Source organism: Heterobasidion irregulare (assembly GCF_000320585.1).
Source record: "Heterobasidion irregulare TC 32-1 unplaced genomic scaffold scaffold_04, whole genome shotgun sequence".
In the NCBI taxonomy this organism is placed as follows: domain Eukaryota; kingdom Fungi; phylum Basidiomycota; class Agaricomycetes; order Russulales; family Bondarzewiaceae; genus Heterobasidion; species Heterobasidion irregulare.
Window position 1 is genome coordinate 515296 of NW_009258200.1, and position 22069 is coordinate 537364.

General features: G+C 54.8%; 10 protein-coding genes across 10 annotated transcripts; 3 read left to right on the forward strand and 7 right to left on the reverse strand.

The window, feature by feature from the left end:
* Positions 1–780: 780 nt before the first annotated feature.
* HETIRDRAFT_416696 (uncharacterized protein) lies at positions 781–1245 on the forward strand (the record flags this gene model as incomplete). The annotated part of the gene is made up of 1 exon (XM_009546618.1): positions 781–1245. One exon carries the CDS (start codon positions 781–783, stop codon positions 1243–1245), a length of 465 nt encoding a protein of 154 aa, XP_009544913.1.
* A 3508-nt stretch (positions 1246–4753) lies between these two features.
* HETIRDRAFT_120808 (uncharacterized protein) lies at positions 4754–6034 on the forward strand (the record flags this gene model as incomplete). Its single annotated transcript, XM_009546619.1, has 5 exons — positions 4754–4774; positions 4849–4861; positions 4922–5270; positions 5480–5537; positions 5762–6034. The coding sequence occupies 5 exons, from the start codon at positions 4754–4756 to the stop codon at positions 6032–6034; spliced, it is 714 nt and encodes a 237-aa protein (XP_009544914.1).
* A 1199-nt stretch (positions 6035–7233) lies between these two features.
* On the reverse strand, positions 7234–7867 carry HETIRDRAFT_473722 (uncharacterized protein). Its single transcript, XM_009546620.1, has 4 exons — positions 7768–7867; positions 7606–7689; positions 7350–7535; positions 7234–7290 (listed from the first exon to the last, which is right to left on the reverse strand). The coding sequence occupies exons 1-4, from the start codon at positions 7768–7770 to the stop codon at positions 7240–7242; spliced, it is 324 nt and encodes a 107-aa protein (XP_009544915.1). The 5' UTR covers positions 7771–7867; the 3' UTR covers positions 7234–7239.
* Positions 7868–8214: 347 nt separating this feature from the next.
* Positions 8215–9400, reverse strand: HETIRDRAFT_149154 (uncharacterized protein; the record flags this gene model as incomplete). Its single annotated transcript, XM_009546621.1, has 2 exons — positions 8215–8793; positions 8890–9400. A coding segment is annotated over one exon (314 nt), but the record flags the coding sequence as incomplete, so codon positions are not given.
* A 341-nt stretch (positions 9401–9741) lies between these two features.
* On the reverse strand, positions 9742–10639 carry HETIRDRAFT_316366 (uncharacterized protein; the record flags this gene model as incomplete). The annotated part of the gene is made up of 3 exons (XM_009546622.1): positions 9742–9911; positions 9976–10291; positions 10397–10639. Coding segments are annotated over 3 exons (729 nt in total), but the record flags the coding sequence as incomplete, so codon positions are not given.
* Positions 10640–11778: 1139 nt separating this feature from the next.
* HETIRDRAFT_382653 (uncharacterized protein) lies at positions 11779–12576 on the reverse strand (the record flags this gene model as incomplete). The annotated part of the gene is made up of 2 exons (XM_009546623.1): positions 12363–12576; positions 11779–12293 (listed from the first exon to the last, which is right to left on the reverse strand). Coding segments are annotated over exons 1-2 (594 nt in total), but the record flags the coding sequence as incomplete, so codon positions are not given.
* A 299-nt stretch (positions 12577–12875) lies between these two features.
* HETIRDRAFT_108831 (uncharacterized protein) lies at positions 12876–15175 on the reverse strand (the record flags this gene model as incomplete). Its single annotated transcript, XM_009546624.1, has 8 exons — positions 12876–12918; positions 12978–13205; positions 13295–13536; positions 13624–13861; positions 13964–14205; positions 14266–14349; positions 14424–14592; positions 14835–15175. 8 exons carry the CDS (start codon positions 15173–15175, stop codon positions 12876–12878), a joined length of 1587 nt encoding a protein of 528 aa, XP_009544919.1.
* Positions 15176–15521: 346 nt separating this feature from the next.
* HETIRDRAFT_450396 (uncharacterized protein) lies at positions 15522–16116 on the reverse strand (the record flags this gene model as incomplete). Its single annotated transcript, XM_009546625.1, has 3 exons — positions 15522–15832; positions 15901–15999; positions 16062–16116. The coding sequence occupies 3 exons, from the start codon at positions 16114–16116 to the stop codon at positions 15522–15524; spliced, it is 465 nt and encodes a 154-aa protein (XP_009544920.1).
* Positions 16117–18475: 2359 nt separating this feature from the next.
* HETIRDRAFT_426194 (uncharacterized protein) lies at positions 18476–19033 on the reverse strand (the record flags this gene model as incomplete). Its single annotated transcript, XM_009546626.1, has 1 exon — positions 18476–19033. One exon carries the CDS (start codon positions 19031–19033, stop codon positions 18476–18478), a length of 558 nt encoding a protein of 185 aa, XP_009544921.1.
* A 2146-nt stretch (positions 19034–21179) lies between these two features.
* On the forward strand, positions 21180–21413 carry HETIRDRAFT_315729 (uncharacterized protein; the record flags this gene model as incomplete). The annotated part of the gene is made up of 1 exon (XM_009546627.1): positions 21180–21413. A coding segment is annotated over one exon (234 nt), but the record flags the coding sequence as incomplete, so codon positions are not given.
* Positions 21414–22069: the final 656 nt, after the last annotated feature.

Sequence of the window (22069 nt, forward strand, 5' to 3'; positions counted from 1 at the left end):
ACCCCTTGTTCCTCAATCTTCCTCGCTGATTCGGGCTTCTCACGCGCAATGATGCTTCAGAATTCCATGTTGGCAAATCATATGTCCCACTGCTTCGTGCAGAGACCAATTTAGCATTCCGTCCAATTTCCGGATAAACGCATTTCGGTACGCTTGTATCCGCATTTCAATGGCTCTCCTACCTCATAACATGATCTTCACAAACGCCGGCTGGTCCTTTATTAAGAGGCCGTCCCTTGCATTTCCCATGTTAGGTTCCGCTCACTCTCCGAAACCCTAACAGGTCGATGCGACCACGCAATTTACCCTGGCACCCACGCACATGGGGTGAGATGGAAGACATGCTTGGGCGCTCGCAAGTGAGAATATGCAGGCGCAACTGATCAGCTGGCATCGAGACTGCGATTGATAACACCGCGGTGGCATGGGCCTGCATCGCATGAGAAATCTAGCTCTTCAAGTCCCGCAACGGTTCGTGCGGTATTCTATATGACTTGCTTAAGCTATTCTTAATCATGATAGATGTAAAGTTATAAAGGGGTTGACCAGGTCCCTCAAACAGCAGACTGCTCCCATCTTCTGTTGTTCGTGAGCACCGATTCATTTGCGCGACTTTGTCATTATATTGACCAGAATTGTGTTCCTCTAGACTCTGGCACCTCCACCTCCCTATACAACACATACAGATGTGCGTCCGTTCTTCCAGGTAGTTATGGCTAATTGTCCACCTAACACAGCACAATCGTTTTGAAGTGACAATGTCTCTTGACAAGTCAGGTAATGGCACCTCTTGTCTATATCATTTGCACGCACTATCTGAGCGATCCACTCTCTGCAGAATTTAAGCAATTCTTCAGCAAGCTTGGCGCGGTTCGAACAAACGACGCCCAGTCGGCAGCCTATATCAAGGCTGCGGAGTCCACATCGAAAGATGTCCAACCAGAACCAGGCCTTCTGATTGTTGGAGCAATCGAAGGCATCATGTATTTCTTACTGGGAAAAATACGCGGAAAGGGCGCTAACGATGTGTCGCCTGACGAAAGACATGGCGTAGGTGACTTTTCCGGAGACGCGGTTCCGGACAAGGTCACTGGAGGCGGCACGTTCACCATGACGTTGAAAGAAAAGAGCGTCGACCTGCGATTGAATTATGATGAAGAGCGCTTCACCTATACATACTCGGCGGAAGGTCATGAATGGGATATCGATGGAGACTGGAGTGGCGATTGGACAGACAGCTTTTGAGACTTCTTCCCTGGTGAGTACCGCTTTCGCTTGTTGATACCGACGGTAACTCACATCATCACTTGGCGGTGGCGTGTTTTACGCAGCAATTGTTTCAACATACTTTTTTAGTCATATTGCGACTCATTCAGGGTTTTGTAAGATCTATGTTCACCTATGGGTTTCTCAGATAAACATTGAACTTGTCCTGCGTTTTTCGACCGGTACGGGATGTCTTGCCCTCTGTATGCAATCCTAGCCAGGAGCGACTAGGCTTCATCGTTCTCCGAGAGCAAACGGCGGGTGGATCCACTCTAGGCACGACAGCTCTTCCTTTGTATTCATTAGGTCAGTTTGGATCTTTTGAAGAGTCGGGCAGTAAGTCCATAAAGCGAGCCAGAGTATTTTCTGTGCCACTTTCATGCAATTCTTTGAGTGCAATGACTGAGTACTGGAACTGATACTTGATCGTCTCACTTTACATCTACGGACAAACCTCCTAGTCTCTGAGCCGCATAAGAGAAAGTAGTGATGATTGGTTCTCATGTTTCAATCTTACACATTTCTGTCAAACCATGCGATCTTTCATGGTGAGAGCCGATTTGATAAAACAATGCAAAAAACATGCTAATTTTCAGCTCTCTTGGTCGATGAGCGAGATTCGCTGATGAATCAAGAACAGGATCATCTGGAGGCGCAAAGCTACGAAGAATAGTGGAGAGGGCCAAGCATGTGATGTGAAGTACAATGCACATACGATCTGACTAGTCTGTTTCCTCAAAACCATTGATGGATCGGATCGCATGTGAGACGATGGTCAGTCAAGGCTGCACTTAGAAATTGGTCGAGTTCTGTCATAGTGATTAGAACCGTGCATCAGCAGTCGTAATAGGGTCAAGGCAAAAGATTGCCCGGAAGAAGAAAGTCGGTTGGTTGATAGCCTTTTGCAAAAGAGGAGGCGGATGTTTACATACAGGATAGTTGGGGTTCGAAGGAAATTATATCATACATTTCTGCGCACATGATATTCAGTGCAAACGATAATATTCCTTCGACAGTGATAGCAATCAGAGACCGAATCGTACCTGTGAAATATGTTCTGTTTTGAGGATATGCACTTATATATTTGGAAGCCGATGAACGGTTGCCCCCGAACTTGCTTGTCCTACCGCGTAAGTGCAATCTAAGAAACTCACGGCCCAGTTTCGATAAGATGCAAGAAGGAGTTTGTGTGAGGTGATGGAGTCCTGTGTCGAGTTGTTCGGAGATTCGGAAAGTGTCAGAGCGTCTTGTTTTGACGGAGGTCACAGCATCAGGAGCGCGAGGTCGTCTAGAAAGTCCTTTTTTGAGAGGTTCGAAGAGAAGAGTAGACGCGGAGGCCCTCATAGGTAAGCGAAGCTCTAGATCGAGTGTTTGGCAGGCATCGGCATACCTCCCAAGATTCCCGTGAACACGTGTAGTCATTCAGGTGAAACGGACTAAGAGGCGGCAGTCATCCTCCCCGGAGTGTCTGACTTTCTTTGGCCGCTCCTGAGTCTGCTTTGCAACCCCCTGAGAACAAGTGAGATTTGGGTAGCTCAATTAGGTTTACACAGAAAACAAGTGACAAGTGGGGACCCCGCTTGCTCTGGAAACTGGAAACTATTGGGACAGGGCAATGGAAGAGGTCAGCCATACTATAGGTAGTATGCGGACCCAGAGTTGACCGTCTGCATGCCATAGGAAACACGGGTTGCTGTTATAACATCTTGCGATAGCAGCTTTCAAGAGGCCTTAGATAAAGGAATACTAGATTCTTGCATTGACTCATGCAATCCTCTGTAAAGCAGACGAATTCAGCAGTTTGAAGGATATCAAAGTGCACAACCCAAAAGAACCTGCGCGCATGTGGTCTGCGAAATTTTTACGGATGTCGGCTACCATCTCGAACGTACTGAATTCTTAGCCGGAGCCTCTTGAAACATCAGGCAAGAACACCCGAATTAGTACAAAAATACGAGGACTGATTGGAGGAACCTGACTCGATCTCTGAGCACGCAGATGTCGTGACAGGGTGACAGGGAAAGCTGAGGTTCTCTAGTTGTGGAAGGAAAGCCTGTGGAAGGATCAACGTTAGCTAAATTTTCAGTGACTCGATCCATGGGCCATGACGAATTATGGGGTGACACCGGCGATGGTCTTACCTTTGTCTTGCAAGGAGACATCCGATACTGCCTAGAGGTACAGTAATAGCGCTAAGCAAGGTGCTGAACAATGGAAGCCTGAACAGGTGAAAAGTCCTGTCATGGAGCGAAAATGTGACCTGAACTGAGCAGTGTGACCAGGGTTGGACTTCGAAAGCGTCTTGCTCAACTCTACGATGCACATGGAGTCGGTCATATGATTGCCTTGCACAACACCTGGCACCAAGGCTCTAGATCCGCTGTTCAGCAGCCTTCTCTTTTTTCTAGCATGCTTCGAAAAAATGACACGCTCATCTTGACTATCCACCATTTCAGCGCATACTCCAAGCTCAGCAGTCGGATTACTGTCGGGTTTGTTCAGTGAAATTGGTTCAGTTCGGTAATGCGATCATCTATCTGATTCCTCTGAAACAGCGCCATCGGGTCGATATCTCATGGTTCCGTGACAATAGTTTGCGTTCCCTATAACACTCAAATAAATGAATCCGGGACTTTAGTCACTCTCTGAAGGATACAGGACGGCTCCAGTAATTTCCACATCCAAACGAATTGACATGGATGACGGGTGCTTCATTGGTCATGGACTATGCTGATTTTCAGTGATACGAGGTCGTTCATTGCTATTCTTTCTTATGGTAGGTGAATGGAATGTAATCAGATGTCGAGGAACTGTGACGCCCCCTTTCAACCTCGCATTTCGATATAACAGGGTGCTCGTTTATTAAGTGCCTCACCACTCATAATGTAGAACTCAAGGTATGATCCCTGTCCATCCAGAATGGTAATTTCAATCCCCACTAATGCATGCATCCTTGCTTCTTTTAATTTATGAAATTTTCTGTTCAGAGACGAGTCGTGCTGCGCCTGCTGTCATTTCGATGATCCTTTTGCTTTCCGAAATTCCGGACATATTAACACACCAAGTTGAATTGAAGACCATGAATTTCTCCGAAGGCTCACAAGGCGAGAGCTATCGATCGCCTATGAGCATACAATATCTATTTTTGCCACAGTTTCACAGGCCTGAGGTCTATCTTCTGTTTTATTCTTTACTACATCACTACACGTTCTGTTTTCAGGATGTTCGCATTTGTGCGGATATACAATGTGCAGCAATATATAAAAGTCCTCCGTCACAATCTCTCGAGCAGCATTACAGCTCTTCTCCGACTCTCCCATACAAGTAAGCATTGTCCAATTTTCACGACCGTGCAAGCGATTCATTGACTATGTTCTTCATCTAGTCGAAATATCCCCCGTTGCCTTTACGCACCTCAGTACTGTAGTGCACCCCCTTCGCCTACTCATCGCAGCGATTGACGTGCTCTATCACAATAGAAACAACAATGTCCGGACCCAAGCTGAAGGTAATTCTCCTCTCTTACCTCTGTCATCGCGGTCTTTGACATGCGCTTTCACTATAGACACTATTACCTCAAAGATCACAACAGAAGGTAATGTACTACCTGTATATCCTTTCCATTGCGCTCATATTCGGACAATTATTTTCATAGAATTCGATGTTTTCTTCGTCGACCTTGCTACGCAGGAAGGTCAGGATGACAGGCCTGCTCAGCGCGTCGGTGGAGACCTCACTGTCAACGTCAACCGCGAAAACGTGTACTTCTACCTCGACTACATCCAGGGGCTGGCCAGTGCAAATGCTGTTGCTAGTGGATCAGGCCATTTTAGAGGTCCAGAAATTCCGCGAAACTTAGGACGACGAGGAACGTTCCGCCTGGTCTTGGAGAACAATAGAAAGAATGTGACTCTACTCATACAAAACGATAGCGGAGCAGTTCTCCATACATACAGAGGCACGGGTAACGTCGATGCGGGTCTCGTCGGGACCTGGACAGGCAGGTGGAGTTAGGTACCGGAGGTATGCCCCACAGGTTTCCTGTCTCGGTCTATATTCACTCTCACACACTCTCTCGATGCAGAGTCTTTCGTCTTGTGTCTTGGTTGATCTGTCTCATGGCGGTAGCTTTTTCCCCACAGGGTTTTTTAACGCACCCGTCTTGCCTCTTTCTCCTCATGTCCCGCATTCTACATAAACATTCGAAATACAGTAACGATGGTCTCATTTTCAATCATCATCATGCGTTCGCTTGTAAATCTGGTGACAAAGTCAGTCAACGATTTAGGACTGCAAGGTGCTGTTTTAGCGTCCACCCAATCAAACACTGAAGGTTGAGCGATTTGGCGACCTAAAAGCTCTTCCAGTGTCCTCTCCGATCTATAGAACAAGCAGTCTAGGCGGATTCAGTGGCACTAAGTCCATTTTGTCTCACCTGTGCTCTGAGATAAAGGACCCTCAGGGCTAAGGCGCATCTGACCAAATTTCATTTTAGCCAGGTGGTTTCAAGAGACAAAGCACGGTGGCATGTAACCAAGACAGTGGCAAAGCGTGGACAATAGCCTTGTCCATGCCTCGCTTGGACTACCCGGCGGCACTTGTACCACCCGGCGCTTGGACCACCTTGCCTCGACGTATAAATACCCCCCTGCAGCCTCTCGTTCCTCCAACAACAGCAATCATCGCCCACTTGTCGCGCGTCGCACACATCCTCATCATTGCACCGTCAGATGCGCCCATCAATCCTCCGCCATGCTCTCTTCGCTGATGCCTTAAACGACGTATGCCACACCCCTTCCACCCCTCATTTAGCTCGTGCTCATACCCTTCCTCCCGTAGCCCGATCCACCTGACGGCGCGCACGCAGGAGCCGCCTGTTCAAAGGCAACGCATGCACAAGCAAGCACCGACATTATCCATCAGCGCTCCCACAAGCGAGCACTGACATTACACGGCCATAAACCAGGCCAAAGGCAAGGTCATCACACCGCCGTCCATCCGATGCTCGTGAGTGTTGTCTGTGCCATGCACTCTTCATACAAACTGATCAGGGACACATCGGGTCGATCGACGCATCGTAGAGTCCAGGAATCGGACAGCAATGATCGCCTACCCTCCAAAGGACATCATGGCGACTATCGAAAATCACCTGTCAACTAGCGCCATGAGTCTGCCGCCACCCTATTTCCACGGTGTGAGAAAACGCCGTCGGCAGGTCGCGCTTCAGGCTCACCAATATCTTTCGGTTACGCTCCATAGTATGGCGGGCCGACGAGCTGAGCGTATGTCCTCGTCCTTTTCTTGACGAGCGCTACCGACTAACGTGTTCCTTGTGTAGAGACCTACACTAGGAAATTTCGCGGTGTGGACATCTACTTACCTCTATCGGGGTTCATACTATTATACTATAAGGGTGGGGGATCATAATACAATGTGTTTTTGTGGCTTTATAAGCATCGGCAAGTTGCCTTTCCTAGAGTGAAATGTTCCGGAAGGCAATCAGCAAGTTATTGCGGCCAAGGGATTTGGTGCTCCGAAGCTGAATGAGAAATTGTAGCACCTTTCGTGTTCACAGCAACACATACCTCTGAATTGCAGGCAATGCATGGCTTAGATGTAGCAAGTGAATTGCGCAAGGTACACACATACCCTACAGACATGTTCCGCATACTCCAAGGCTTGCAATGACCGGCACCTCTCAACTAGTCAACAGGATTGACATGCAGATTGACTTGACCTTTGCCAATCGTCGGGTTTATCCTTATATCGTGAACGCACAGCAACCACCTAACATCAAAGACGAGAAAGATAGCATGCGATTGAGTTGGGGTGCGACAAATGGATGTGTGAGGCGGAAAACATGAAGCGTAGACAGGCGATGACGATTAGCCCAGAGTGAAAGCAGCTCATATAACAAACTTTTAATGTAGTACTCCTCCGCGTCTACATAGGCGCTCATCCTCTGCGACACGCTCACTCTTGGATCTTAGCCAAGATCTCCGCATCCTTAAACAGGAAATACTCCTGCACAATTATATTCGATCAGCACCGTTGATTATGTGCAGAGTTAAAGGCAGACACACCTCCTCTCCGACCTTGATCGAGTTACCGCCCCAGCCGGGAAGGAGCACCCGGTCGCCCGCCTTGACCGACGTGGGCACGATCTTGCCGTCCTTGCCAGGCGCGCCGGGACCAACCGCGATCACGGTCGCCTCAGGAAGGGGGCTGCTCGTAGCGGACGTTGGCAGGAAGATACCCGACGCGGTTTTCTAAACGAAACGGGCGAGAGCGCGTGAGACACGGCGGCGCGGTCAGAAAGGGAGACGCGGTCGGGCGTACCGCTTCTGGCTTGAATCGCTGGACCAGAACGCGGTCGAGCAGAGGAACGAGGGACTTGATAGACTTGAAAGTTGCCTGGGCAGCCTGCGTGACGCAGCGCACCCGCGGGTTGTCTACGTGTTAGCAAAGCGGTCCCGCGCGCGCCGACCACGGTGCACGCACCATTTCAGTTATGCAAATGAAGCAAGAATTAGAAGGAAATGAGCAAGGGAGATTGGGCGAAGTGGAGGAGGAGGTGCTGGTGACTTGTGACTGGACGAGTGAGGGATGGAAACACGCAGAACGCGCGAGACTTTTCAGCCTTTATTTGTTCCGCGCAAACACGCATTTGTCATTGCCCTCGCAAGTTCACTTCCTCGGCACTCTCAGCAACCCCGAGTTCGCTCCGCCTCCGTGGAATATACCAGAATAAAGCCCTCAGAAAGGTCCTGCCTTTATCGCAGCGGGGAATGAGGACCGTGCGAACCGCCTCCGGTTGAGAGAAGCATTTACCTTGCGAGGACTAAAAGTTGGAGCTGAGCGGTGAGCAGAAGCAGCAGGCAGCTTTGTTCCGTTCAAAAACCAATCCACAAGCCTCATCAATCGGCCGCACGTCGTTTCCACAGCTAAGAAATCGTAAGTATATATATATGCAGACTAGTGACATGATATACTGATGCAAAATACGACGCAGAAACGGACCGGTAGGGGAACTGAGTACTGAGTATCATACCGAATAGCCACACGTGTGAGAGAAGAGAAAGAGGAAAAAAAAAACAGACAGAAAAGAAACAGGCAGGCATTCAGGGCAGCGGATAGACGTGAAAAATGAGAGAGGGGAGAGAGAGAGAGTCGGTGTGATGTGCAACGTGTGGACAGACAAAGTATGATAGAACAGAGAAAAGAGAAAAAAAAACACGACGCGGTGGAGTATACTGAACGAGAGGGGGTGGGTGAGGGAGAGACCCGACTGGTAGAGAGTAGGACCGAGAGGCGGCCGAGAGTGAGGAGGGAGAACCGTGCACGGACGCTCGTCGACGCGCTTAGATGGTGGGGGAGGACACTCGATCGGAGGGGGAGAGGGCAGGGGAGGGCAAGACAGCCTCAAGAAAGATCGTGCAGCAACGGTCGGCCCATCACGACACAGGCCAAGTCGGAAACCTGAGGGATATATTTCCCGTCTGGAAGTAAAAAAAAAGTGGTCCAAAGGTGCGGGCGGGGCGTGTGCGCGTGCGGCGAGATTGCGAGTAGACGAGAGGTGAGGTGAGAACGACAGAAAGAGTGAACATGCGAGGTATAAACCGTGTGCGTCTTCGCTCTACTCCCCGACGCCAGCGCGCCGAGCCGAAGACAATAGAAAAAACCCAATGAGAAAAAACCAAGCAACCAAGCAACCAACCGCGCCCCGCCCACTCAATCGACGTCCATCGAGATATCGTCTCCAGCCACGAGCCCGTACACCTCCCCGTCGTCCTCCCGCACCACCCTCGACGGCCCCGCAATCATCGACAAGTCCGCCCGTCCGCCACCCGCACCCGCAGGCGCAGGCGCGTTGAAAAACCGGCTTCGCTCCACCATCGCCGTCGTCGTCGTCGTCGTTCCCACCGTCCGCGAAGGCCCGTCAACAACAGGCACCATCCCACCTGGCATCGTCTCCGCGCGCCGCCGCACAGTCGTCGCAGCAGCCGCTGGGCCGTCTGCCGGATCCGCCCTCCGCCGCTGGAACGGGATAAAATACGCCTCGCGCCCCGCCCGCTCGTCCGTCCCCACAAACGGCGACGCCTCGTAGAACGCGCGGCCCCACCCCGGGTTCCGCGCCGTGCCCCAAGCCTCCTCCACCTCCGCTGCCGTCGCCGCCGCTGCCGCCACCGCTCCCTCTCTAGCCGTTGTCACTCCTCCTGCGCCCACGACGGCGCGCGCGCCCGGCCGCGGCGTGATGCCAGGCGGTAGCTGTCTGATAACGTTCGCCACCGCCCGCGCGACCTCCGCCGTGTTCGCGCCCACGCCCACCGTCGCCATCACACGCTCCCTTACGCGCTCCGCGCGCCGTCCAAGCCCGAGCCCGACCGCCGTCGCGCCGCCCGACACCGTATCCTCGTCCGCCGCGGGCCCGGTAGCGGTTGCGGCGTCCACGCGCCGCGGCGCGTCCTCGGGGTGCGGCGGCGCGGGTGCGTTCTCCGCCTCGTCCTCGTCCTTCGAGCTGCACCAGAACCGGTGCCCCTCGCTCCACGCCGTGCTCTGGCATTCCTTCCCGCAATACTTCGCCTTGCGACACCGCCTGCACTTGGCGAACTCCCGCGGATACGACTCCCACCGCCCACACAGCACTGCGTCCCGCGCGGATCAGCGACCGGTAACAAAGCAACACCGAAAGACGGAACGTCGACTCACTGTTCGCGCACTGCCGGATCCCGCCCCGCGAGTCGTCCTTCCGACACGCGTTCCGCATGATCACGCCCGCCCAATACTGGATCTCCTGCGGCAGCGTCGGCGGCGGGTTCGGCAAGTCACTCTCCGACGAGCTCGGCCGGAACGTGAACCGCTCCACGAGCGAGAACACGTTCGTCTGCCGCACCGCCTGCGGCGCCGTGACGTCCTGTTGCTGTTGCTGCTGTTGCTGTGGGTTCGCGGCCGCGCTCGAGGTGTTCGGGAACGGGGGCGGCTGCACGGCGGGCTCCTTGCCCTTGGTACCGCGCTTGGCCAACGTCTTGAAAAACGACGCGGACGCGGACGCGGATGAAGACGCCGCAGCCGGCCCCTGCTCATGTCGTGCGCCCACGCTCGACGGCCCAGCGGCCGCAGACGCGCCCACACCCGCGCCCGCGGCACGCCCGCCAGCCTTGTACGACGCTGTCACGGGATGAAAGCTCGCGCGCGGCTTATAAAACGCCTGCCGCACATGCGGGTACTTGCTCAGATACGCGAGCAGCTGCAGGCTCAGCAACACGTCCTCGTCGCGATACGGCCCCGCGTCCTGCTCGCCCGGGTGATGATGGTGATGGTGGTGATGGTGGTGCCGGCCCGCCGCGCCCGCGCCCACACCCGCGTCGAGCATCGCCGGCGGCGCCGTGACACGCGGGACGGCGGGCAGTGGCAAGTTGCGCTGCATCGGCGCGTTCGGGCGCACGGGCGTGTCCTCCTGCCTGTCGTCGTCGCTCGCCGCGTCCCTGCGCGCGCGGCCGCCCGCAGCGCCAGGGGTCGTGAACAGCGGCAGCGCGGCATTGCCCGCGCGCGGCGTCGCGTCATTGCGTGCGCGCCGCGCGGTCTCTGTCGGGCGCACGGTGCGCGTGGTCTCGATGGCGCCGGGGGCGCCGGGCGGGGCGCCCATCGCAAAGTCGTCGTTCGGCTCAAGCGAGACGATTCCGTCCTCGACGCCGACGCCCTCCCCGCCGACGTCCTGGTCGTGGTTGATGATGATGTGCGCGTCCGTGTTGAGCTCGAGCGAGACGCCGCCGCCGCCGCCCGCGGGCGTCTGCGCGCCCGTGTCGGACACGATGCCGACCGCGCGCCGGGCGTGCGGGGACGTCTGCGCGCGCGCGACGAGGGTGGCCATGGGTTCCGGGGACGGCGAGGCATCGGTGGCGGTGCGGTCCATGTCGACGTCCGCGTCGTCCTCCTCGGTCTCGGTCTCTGGTCTGGACGTGTTCGCGGACGTCGAGGCCGAGGTCGAGGCGAGGACGACGGTGCCTTGGCGGTCACGTGCGCGGTGGGTGCGCCGGGGTGGGTGGGTAGTGGCTGGATCCCAGACGGGGCGGGCGATGATGGTCCCGCTGCGATCGCGGCCGGGGACTTCGACAGCGCCCGTGGGGGTGTTTGATCCGGCCGGGGTAGCGTTGATGGAGGTATCGGTGGAGGTGTCGGCGTCGGTATCGAGAGAGGCGGGCGAGGGGCGATCGGGGACGGTGCGCGGGGAGATGAAGTTGGAGAGGGAGAGATCGACGCCGATGGAGACCGAGACGTCCGGAAGGGTGGTGTCCATGGAGAGATCCATCGAGTCCGAGTCCTGTACAGTCGCAGATTGGCCGTGAGCGCGGGCGCACACGACAACAAAAAAGAAAAACGAGGTGGTCGCCGACTCACGAGCTCCTGAGCGTCGCCCTCGATGCCACTGTCGTCCGCACGGACGAGCCTGCGGCGCTCCGCCCTGTCAAACCCGTGCTGCCTAGCGAGCTGCTGCCGCTCGAGCGCAAGCGCGAGCTCAGCCGCCTGCTCCCGCGAGCGCTGCTCTGCCTGCGCGAGCCTGCGGGCGACACGCTGCTCGCGCGACTCCCTGGGCATGCCGGACGCGCTGGAGCTGGGTCCGACTGCGAAGCCCTTGTTCGCGAGCCAGGCCTCGAGGATGCAGCCGACGACGTCGAGTGTGCCGGCCTGGACGACGCGGCTGCGGATGGGCTCGCTGCCGCGGACGCCGATGTTAACGACGCACTGGAAGGCAAGGGAGAAGCGGTAGGCGGCGTGCTTGTCGAAGACCTTGGGGTTGAGGGCCGGGGCTAGGCGCGGGGCGCGGTGGGCGGGGGGGAGGAGGCCGTAGAGGACGGCGGGGTTTTCCGGGGGCGGCGGGGAGAGGCAGAAGTCGTGGAGGAGGCGAACGAGGCGCTCTAGGCCGCCGTCCATGGTCATGATCTCGCGTATTCGGGGGGAGGTCGCGGTGAGGTAGGTGAGGTGGGTGAGCGAGTTGAACAGCGGCAGCGACGAGTTGGTGTCGAGCGCTGTGTGCCGATGCGATGGGGACGGTGAGCGAACGGCGACGGCAAAAAGGAAGAGTGGGAGAGACGCACCTCGTCTGTCATAGAGCTGGCTGGAGATGCAGACCGACGCCCTGTTCTGGGCGGGGAACGCAAAGTTTGATTCGCGCATCGGGGAGAGGCGGCGAGAGCAAGCCTGTGCTGTGCTGTGGAGCGTGTGGGCGCGGTGACTGTGTGCAGCGGCGAGCGGGGTGTGGGCGACGGGGGGGACGGCGAGGAGGGAGGAAGAGAGAGAGGAGGGCAAGGGCCGTCGTCGTCGTGCTTGATGATCAAGACGGCGTCACGGACGAGTCACATCCGGTCACCGGTCACTGCCCCATGTGGCCCTGTTTGGCCCCGGTGGCCCGCCCGCCAGTCAGCCGCCGCCTTGTCTTCTGAAACAGACGTCCCCCTCTAGCCCTGACACTTTCGCAGCGTAGTAAATTCGCGACTCCGCGACTCATCATTAATCAATTCCGTATACCAGGGTCCAAGCCCGCCATTAATACAAAGATCCATTAATCCGCATCCCTGCCAGCGCCCACGCCCACGCCCCCGCCCATCCCATCAAATCGCAGCCTGCACGCCCGTAAACCGCTTGAACGTGAACCTGCAACCAACGCCCCGCTCAGCACGCACGCGCGCACACCAAAAGAACCGCAAACGCACCCGAGAAACGCAAGGTCCCGATCCGCGTCGAGCCGCTCGACGCCCGCGGGCTGCGCGGGCACGTCCGCGAGCTCCTCCGTTGGGAAATACGACGTGTCCGTGATCGAGCTCAACGTCGGCGGGCGCGGCGCCTGCAGCTCCCGCAGCGCATTCCACTCGACGCCCTCGAAGAACGCGTGCATCTTTGTCTTTTCCACCGGCCACCGCTGGTCGCCCCATGTCATCAGCCTGCCGCCGCCGCCGCCGCCATCAGCATCACCCAACACCGATCGCCGTCAGCAGCACCGCTCCCGGCGACGACGGGGATACAAACGCACCTGCGCATCAGGTCCTCGGCCTCGCGGCTGAGGTGCACGTCCTCGGGGAAGAACAGGTGCTTCGGCCACTGCACGATCTTCTTGTACGTGTCGCTCGCGTTCTCCGAGCAGAACGGCGGGTAGCCGACGACGCACTCGAACATGATCGCGCCGAGCGACCACCAGTCGCACTCCTTCCCGTACCCGCGCATCATGAACACCTCCGGCGCGATGTAGTCCGGCGTGCCCACCGTCGAGTACGCCTGCCGCCCCATCGCATCGATCAGCACACCCACGCACACAATCTACGGAGAAGAGAGAACGAGACGCGCGCGCCGCGCCACACGCACCAGTTTCCTTCGATTCTTCTTCCATGTCGCGATCGTCTCCGCGCGCGTCATCGTCAGATTGATCGGCGTCACCTCGACGCTGTTCCGCGCCACGTTCCGCGGGCCCGCCTGCTGCTCCTCGACGAGGCGCCGGTAGTACGCCGCCTCCGTCTGGCGGTGGAGCCCCGTCGAGAGCCCAAAGTCGGACAGCTTGAGGTGCCCATTCTTGTCGATCAGGATGTTGTCCGGCTTGATGTCCCTGCGCGGTGCATCCCATAAAAAAAAAGAATAAAAAAAGAATAAAAGAATAAAAATGTAAAATAAAATAAGTAGAAGCGAGTGCGACAAGGGTAGTGCGCACCGGTGTATGAACCCCATCTTGTGCACCGCGTCGATCGCCATGATACACTCCGCGATATAGAACCTCGTGACGTCCTCCGAAAAAACGTCGTACTTCATGAGCATCGTCATGAGGTCGCCGCCGGGCAGGAACTCCATGATGAGGTACAGATAAAGCGGGTCCTGGAAGGAGTAGTACAGCTGCACGACCCACGGCGAGGTTGACTCGGCGAGGACGTCACGCTCCGCGCGGACGTGCGCGAGCTGCGCCGCGCGCGCGTCAGTGGTGTTTTTTTCTTCTCCTGAGGCATGTGAGGGACCCACCTGGTCCCGGCGGAGCATCTCCGCCTTCTGGAGCGTCTTCATCGCGTACACCCGCCCCGTATCCGTCTTCTGCACCAGGCGCACCTAAAAACGCACCCCACGGCACACGGCGCTCAGCCCCGCGTGCGCGCACGGAAAACAAAGAGCGCGGGGCGCACCTCGCCAAACGCGCCGCGGCCGATGACCTTGACGGTGCGGAAGTCGGCGAGGCCGATCTTGGTGCGGCGGAGGCGGAGGAACTGGGCCTGGACCTTGGCGTGCTTGCGCGCCTCGCGCTCGCGGCGCTCGTCGGGGAGCGCGGCCGCGCGCTTGTCGAGCTCCGCGCCGCTGTGCGCGCGTGCGTGCGGGAGACGGGCGACGGGGAGTCGCATGAGCATGTGCATGTGGGCGTGGTGGCGGGCGGCGGGCGACGGGACATGCGCGGAAGCGAGGCGGCCGCGGTACGTAATGTACCAGCGAGGCGTGCACGGACGCAGCGCGGCGCGGAGAGTGCAGCGGGGCAGATAGAGCGGGCAGAGCAAGGAGCATGAGAAGAAATCAGGGCGTGAGCGCACGGCGGACGGACGTACCGGACGTTGAGGTCGATCGCGGTCTCGAGCGCGACCTTGTAGTACGACTCGAGCTTGACCTTGGCGGCCGTCGCGCGCGCGCGGCCCTCGCTCGACAGCGTATCGGGGCGGCGCTGGTAGTACACGTAGTCGGCTGACTTCTCCGCGCCGCCTGCGGACGAGGGCGAGAGCGAGGGAGAGGGCAGAGAGAGGGCGAGGGCGAGGGAGGCTGCGCTGGGCTGGCCATGTGCGGGACTGGGGAGGGCGGTGTCGATGTTGAGAAGCGGGGCGGGCGCACCGCTAGGGAGCGGTGTGCTGTATATGATGGGGTCGGGGTCGGGCGAGAGGGGGCGGGCGAGCATCTCTCTTGCTGCTAGTATTAGCTGTGGCGGCGGCGGCAGCTGTGGCGGCGGCGGCGGCTGCTGCTGGCCTCGAGACGGAACCAGATCGATTGCCGCTTTCGGTAATCAAGGTCGTGAAGGGACCCCGTACTCTCTCCTTCCGCATTCGGGGGTCTGCCACTCTTCATTTACATATCGTACATACTGTTACTTGTACATCTGGTTACACAGCGGGCAAAGTACCATGGTTCAGCTCGAAAGTAGCGGAACATGGTGATTACATGGCCAAATTTCTTTTTTTGGCTAGGTCGACCATGTATCGGTTGATTCCGAGCTGAACACATTGAACTTTGCCCGCAGTGTTATCTCATCGCGCGCCCTCTGTCCCGCCGCGGTACCGCGCCGCCAGCGCCTCCCGCGCCTCCTCCCTCCCCTCCCAGCTCTCCCCGTACGCCCGCTCCCTCCCCGCGGCCTCCTGCGCACCCTCGTCCCTCCCCTGCCGCGCGTCCCCCAAGGTGTCCCCCAATGACCCTCCGCTCGTCGACTGGTCAATCAGCCCCCGCTCGCCTGCACCAGGCGTCCCGGCCCCCGACCCCGTGCGCGCGGGCGTGTGCGCGCCAGAGTGCCGCGAGGCATCCCACGGGCTCTGCCGCGACCCGTAGCCCCCCGACGCCGTCGCTGCATCCGCGCATCCATTAGTCAGCGTTCAAACGAAAAATCCGCACGGCGAGTGTCGAGAGGCTTACAGTCTCCTGCGGGCGGGTAGTTCCCCATAGCGTAGTCTCCGCCGTAGTCCTCCCCCACCGCCCTATGCTCCCCTTCCGTCGTGAGACTATCGCCCGCCGCTGCGACATCGCCAACGTCGTTCAGCGCACGTTATGTACCTGAAGCTCTCGGAGACACTCACATTTATTCACCAGCGAGCCTCCGTACCCGGAGCTGGCACCGTATTCGTCGCTCATCGCGGTCCTGCGTCCGTATCGATATTTCTCCCAGTGCTTTCCGCAAGAACAACAGGCTTCGCGAGAGGAAAAATCAACGTATCACCGTAGTCGCAGTCGTGTCGTGTCTTGTCCTGTGGAATGGATGAGCTCCGCTGTGCTTGCGCTCTTCCGGGGAGGGAGGGGAGGGCGACATGATATCATTTGTGTGCACGTGTTGCCCATCTCCTCGACACGATGACGCCGCCGGCTGCCCAGTTCAGCCAGGTTCAGCCACTGGCCAGCCACCAGGACCTAGTCTCCGTGGCTGACCTTACACAGAAGAAAGTCGTTCTGTGTATAAGGTCTGCCTCAAAGTTTGACCCTTGGGTGGGCAGCCCTCCTTCGGGCATCTCGGATCAAAATCTTGCACTCTCGAGCTTGAAAAACGTCAGCGTGCTGACAGACTTGCATCATCATGCTTATGTAGTTACTTAATGCAATATACTAGTGTAGATGTGGAGTCAGAAAAAGAGAGCACAAAACATGTCAAGGATGCTGGAAGACTCAATGTTCTATTCCCTAGACAATACACTTGAAGTAATACAAGACAGTATTAACCACTGTACTAATAGACAAGGTCTACAAGGCTGCATGTAGCATATCCCTAAGCCCAGCCCATATATTGTGTCTTATAATGACCAGTAGCAGGCATTGGCTAACAATGACAACTTTCATAATCTTGTGTGCAAGACCAAGGTACTGAGGTCTTCATAGCCTCTTGTGGCAGCTGCTAAGCTGCCAACAAAGTGGCTGGGGGCATCAATGCACATTTCTCTCTTTCTATGTCCCTTTTAAAGGCAGCTCGAAAGTCAGCAAAAGAGCTACAAGATCATGGTGCAGGCATATATGAAGGAGAGTAATGTGCTAAAATAGTATAAAATGTGCCACATCTTTATTTTCTCACTGATAGAGCAGTAGTGCTTACTATTTCCTACTGCTAATTAAAGACTTCTTAGTATTAGTGCTAATATCATGAAATTAGAATCCAATCCAATGCTCATAATGTGTTGCTCCCAATTAGAAAATTAGACACTTTTAGATGCTATTAACACTTCTAGATAATTTTAGACACTATTAGATATAATCTGGAGCTAGTACAAGGGGGTGGTTTTCCATATGCATCTTTTACTGCTGACCAGATGAAGTGGTTGTCCAGATCGGCAAAATATTGTCTTAATTTGTGGGGTTGATGGGGGTCAAAGGTCAGGGCTGTTTGATCTCCATGAGCAGGCATGGATGGGGTTGCCATAGTGAGAAAGTCAAAGGTGGGGGAGAAGGTGTTATTTGCCAAAGTGATCGGGGATAGAGTTGCTGGTTCAAAGGAGTATTCTAGTGAAGTTGGTCGGATGGTCGGCATCTGTCACGAACGGCTGTTCAGGACGAGAGAGTCCTAGGCCACAATTAACACAAGAGGTTTTTGAGAGGATAATCGGGACTGATCAGACTAGTGTCTTACAACCAGAGAAGACTGTGTGAACAGCAGTTCCTAGATTGGACAGAAGTGGATAGCCTAGGGCTTCCACACTGCGCCGCAGTATCCATAAATATGTACAAGCAGATGCACGGACCAAGTATCAATGGAACAGGGACGCGAGGTATGGTCGGGAGAAAGGTCCTACGAGTCCTTATCAAGAAGGTGGGAAGAAGTAAGTAAGCAAAGGCGAGACATTTCGTAACATTACCCCCCCCTCTAGGCCGTCAATGCCAGAGACGGTAAGTAAAAGTCCAGGAAAAACATAAGCAATGCGCATAGTCCGAGTCGTACAAAATAATACTTAGGGCACATATTCTCGCTGCCCACAGTCGAGTCATGACACGATAGCCCTTGAGTACGGACGTCATGATACCCCACCTCGTTACCAACCATGTGGGGACTGCGTTCTAGAGCCGAGTCCCTCTTCTCATCATGGCAGCGGGTACCGGCCCAACGGATTCGAACCGTTGTCTGCCCTGGCAGTTTTACGTCATACCGGACGAGGGTGTCTGTCGCTCTCTAAGCTCCACGAGGGCGGAGTATAACGGGTGCGGTGTCAGACTCGCTAGAGTCGTATTCGGTGAAGGGGAGAGATGGTCGAGTTCTCGTCGAGGAGCATACGAGGCCGAGACGTGCAGGGATGATGTGATAGTGGGGGGAGACTTGTGCAAACCGATACACGTCTCGTTCTCTGTCAGTCCTTGTAGGGTAGGTCCCCGGCATTGGGCGAAGCGGAGCGCCATTTGAGGCCGAAGACGAGGCACGAGATACCACAGCCGTGGTAGGCATGTGATACTCGGTGGAGGGAGCAGGGTCGTCGGCAGGGTGAAAGGAGTCTCGAAGGTTTTGCAAACCCATGAGTTTTCACTCTCCAGCGTTAATACGGGCGATGATTGTGCCCTCTCGGATCTGCAAGGCTCGCTGTGCGTGTCGAACAAAACTCCTTTCCTCTTCCAAGATCTCCAACGCCCGCTGAATCTCCGGTCTAGTCGGTCCTGACATGAACTCTGTGTTAGGTGTCCCCTCAATAAGTCCCATCATATACGCGACGGGGGTTGTGAGGTAAGTTTCCCTATCCGGGAAAACGATGCCTTCGTTAGCTTCATGGGTCAAAGGGGGCGGTGAGGGTGAGGACGAAGGAGATGTGGATATGTCTATGACGGGGGATCCAGGAGTCTGCGCCACGGCCGCTTCTTCTGCTGCGTTAGCGTCGACTAGAGCCTGATACCTCCTGGCTACTTCCTCCATTTGATCCTCTGTCTCTCTCATGCTGAGCATGCGAGTTTCTTCTGCGACGAATGTGGCCTCAAAGTCTCCTACTTCTGACACAGTGGGGGAGCGGGCGTAATTGGGAAGCGATGTTCGTTCGTCGACGAGGGTGCTGTCAACAGATGAGAGGTAAAGGGATTCGTTGGAAGACATGTCTTTTCGAGAGTGGATTGGAGAGGAGTGGTTGAAGTGTTGGGGGAATTACAAGGATCGAATTTGGGTTTTTATACGTTTTATGCTTTAGTGGTCCCACGTTCATGAGGGCCTCTCGTAAGGGTAAAGCGTTACATCTTTGGTCGAACGCTTCCAAAAGTTCTTTGGCATTCCCTAGGTTTGCCCTTGTGATCCACTCGTCCGCTGAACTCGGATACCCTTTCCAGTGTACTAAGTATTGGTATCCTCGTCCTCGTCTCCTTCTGTCGAGGATATCTTCCACTTCGTATTCTTCTTGTCCTTCGATCAGGTCAGGTGGTGGCTGCTCAAAGTTGGGGCCGTGGGCTATTGTTTCTTTGTATGGTGTGAGCAGGGAGGCATGGAATACGGGGTGTATTTTCCATGTCGGCGGAAGCTTTAATCGATACGTAATTGGCCCTAGTTTTTCTTCTATTTGGAATGGTCTGTGTAGTTTAGGGGCTAGTTTGTCCTTTGGGTATGTGGTGGTAATGTTTTTTCCTGAGAGCCAAACCTTCTGTCCTACCTCTAATTGGACTTCGTTCTCGGTGGTTTTTCTTCTCATTAATTCTGCCGCAACTTCCAGGCTGGCCTTCGTTTCTTTTCGAAGCTGTTCTAACCTTTCCAGTCTTAGTTCCACTCCGGGGATGTCGGACCTTGGTGCGATTTGGGGTACGAAGGTCGGGTTGTAGCCGTACATGAGTTCGAATGGTGACTGGTGTGTGGCCGAATGTTCCCTTATGTTATGTGCAAATTCGGCGTATGGTAGTAGCTCGGGCCAGTTTGTTTGTTCATAGTTGCAAAATGCTCGCAGGTATTGTTCCAATTCTTGATTTACTCTCTTCGTTTCGCCGTCTGTTTCGGGATGGTAAGCGGTTGATAATGCTGTCGTGACCCCTAGTTTCTTCCATAGTTCTCTTGTAAATCGAGCGGCGAATTGTGGACCTCTGTCGGAGATGATCTTTTGCGGGAGTCCAAATCGTCTCCAGACGTTTTTCATGTAGAGGTCAGCCATTCTTTTGGCGTCTATGGTTTTGTCGCACGGGGTGTAGACGACTCCCTTAGTGCTTCTGTCCACTGTCACGTGTATTGCGTTATATGATCCGACTTGTGGAAGATCCGTAATGAAGTCCATCGTGACTGTCTGCCAGAGTCCTTCTGGTATTTCATTAGGAACGAGCGGAGTGCATGTGGGATGTGTGATATTTTTGGTATATTGACACGTTGCGCATCCCGTTACGTATTCTTTTACGAATGTGGACATTCCTGGCCACCAGAAGTTGTCTGACACTAGGACATAGGTCTTCCATCTTCCTGGGTGTCCTGCTGCTGGTGAATCATGGTACATTTTTGTGATTTGTCTTTTAAGTTCATTGTCTGGTGGAACATATATTTTTCCTCTATGCCAGATGAGATCGTCTTCGTAATTCCATTCTTGTAGGCCTTTCGAGAGTGCTCTGGGTCCTGATGTTTTGATAAGTTCCATTGCGTCTGATACTTCTTTGTCTTTGGCTGTGACTTCTTTTAACTTTCGTCCCAGCTGGCTGTCAAGCATTTCGACTGTTCCTCGTCCTGTTGCACTTTTGACAAATATTTGAGGTTGTAGTAGTACCTTGTTTTCGTTGTCAAATTTTACCCCCTCTTTCAGGTCTGGACGCCTGGACAGAGCATCGGGTCGATGGGTAATGCCCGGCTTGTGGACGAGGGTGAAATCGAAGTGGGAGAGGAAGAGTGACCAACGGGCTTGGTGGCGGGAAAGAGTTCTTGCGGTAGAGAAGTATAAGAGGTTCTTGTGGTCGGACCAGATCTCGAAAGGGTGTCGTGCGCCTTCAAGGTATACGCGCCAATGATCGAGGGCATGTATGACGGCAAGTAACTCTTTATCGAAGATATCATAATTCCTTTCGGCCACATTGAATGATTTGGATAAGTAGGCAACGGGGTGCCACCCGTCATTTGGCGTTTCTTGTGATAGGATGGCTCCTGAAGCGAAATCTGACGCATTGGTCTCAAGACGGAATGGACAATTGCCGTCCGGGTAAACAAGGACGGGAGTCAACGTGAAACAGTGCTTTAGTCGTTCAAATGCTTCGTCTCTTTCGGGAGTCCATTCGAATGGGACGTCTTTCTTCGTAAGGTCGTTGAGGGGTCGAGCCGTGGTGGCGAAGTCCTTGATGAACCTACGATAGAAGTTTCCAAAGCCCAAGAAGGATTGTACTTCCTTGAGGTTCTTTGGAGTTGGCCAGGCGGTGATTCCCTCAACCTTGACGGGGTCCATGGATATGTTGTCCGCGGAGATGATGAATCCAAGGTATTCAACTGTGTCCGTTTCGAAAGTGCATTTGGAGGGCTTCAAGAATAAGTCGTCATCCAAGAGTATCTGCATAACTTGGGTTGTCACGCGTCGGTGTTCTTCAATGGTTTTTGTGAATACCAGGATGTCATCCATGTAAACTGCCAGGACCTGTGCTACAATGAGGTCGTGGAAGATGATATTCATCATCGTTTGGAAGGTGGCGGGTGAATTGCAGAGACCGAAGAACATCACGAGGCATTCAAATAGGCTGAATTTGGTCATGAAGGCCGTCTTCCATTCATTGCCCTTTGCTATGCGGATGTTGTTGTACCCCCATTTTACATCAAACTTGGAAAAGATCCTTGCCTTCGATTTGGCGATGGTTCTTATTACGTCGTCAATTAGGGGTAGCGGGTATTTGTTCTTTATGGTCCATTCATTCAATCATCGATAATCCTGAACTGGTCGTAGGCTTCCTTCCTTCTTTTTTACGAAGAAAAAGGGTGACACTTGCGGGGATTTAGATATCCTAATGGTTCCTCGCTTTAGATGCTCTTGGAGCATCTTGTGCAGCTGGTCTTCTTCTTCTTCCGTTAGCGGGTATAGTTTACATCCCGTTGGTTCCTATCCTGGTTTCATGTCGATTTTATGGTCCCATTGTGAATGTTCTGGGAGTCGCTGTGAAGCTTCTTGGCTGAAGATTTTGGCGAACCTTTTAAGAA

Bases quoted from the DNA above. Each gene is read 5' to 3' on its own strand.
- HETIRDRAFT_473722 (XM_009546620.1), bottom strand. The intron at 7,536-7,605 runs GTACGCCCGACC...CGTTTCGTTTAG, and splicing joins AGCGATTCAAGCCAGAAGCG to AAAACCGCGTCGGGTATCTT. The intron at 7,291-7,349 runs GTGTGTCTGCCT...ATAATTGTGCAG, and splicing joins CGATCAAGGTCGGAGAGGAG to GAGTATTTCCTGTTTAAGGA.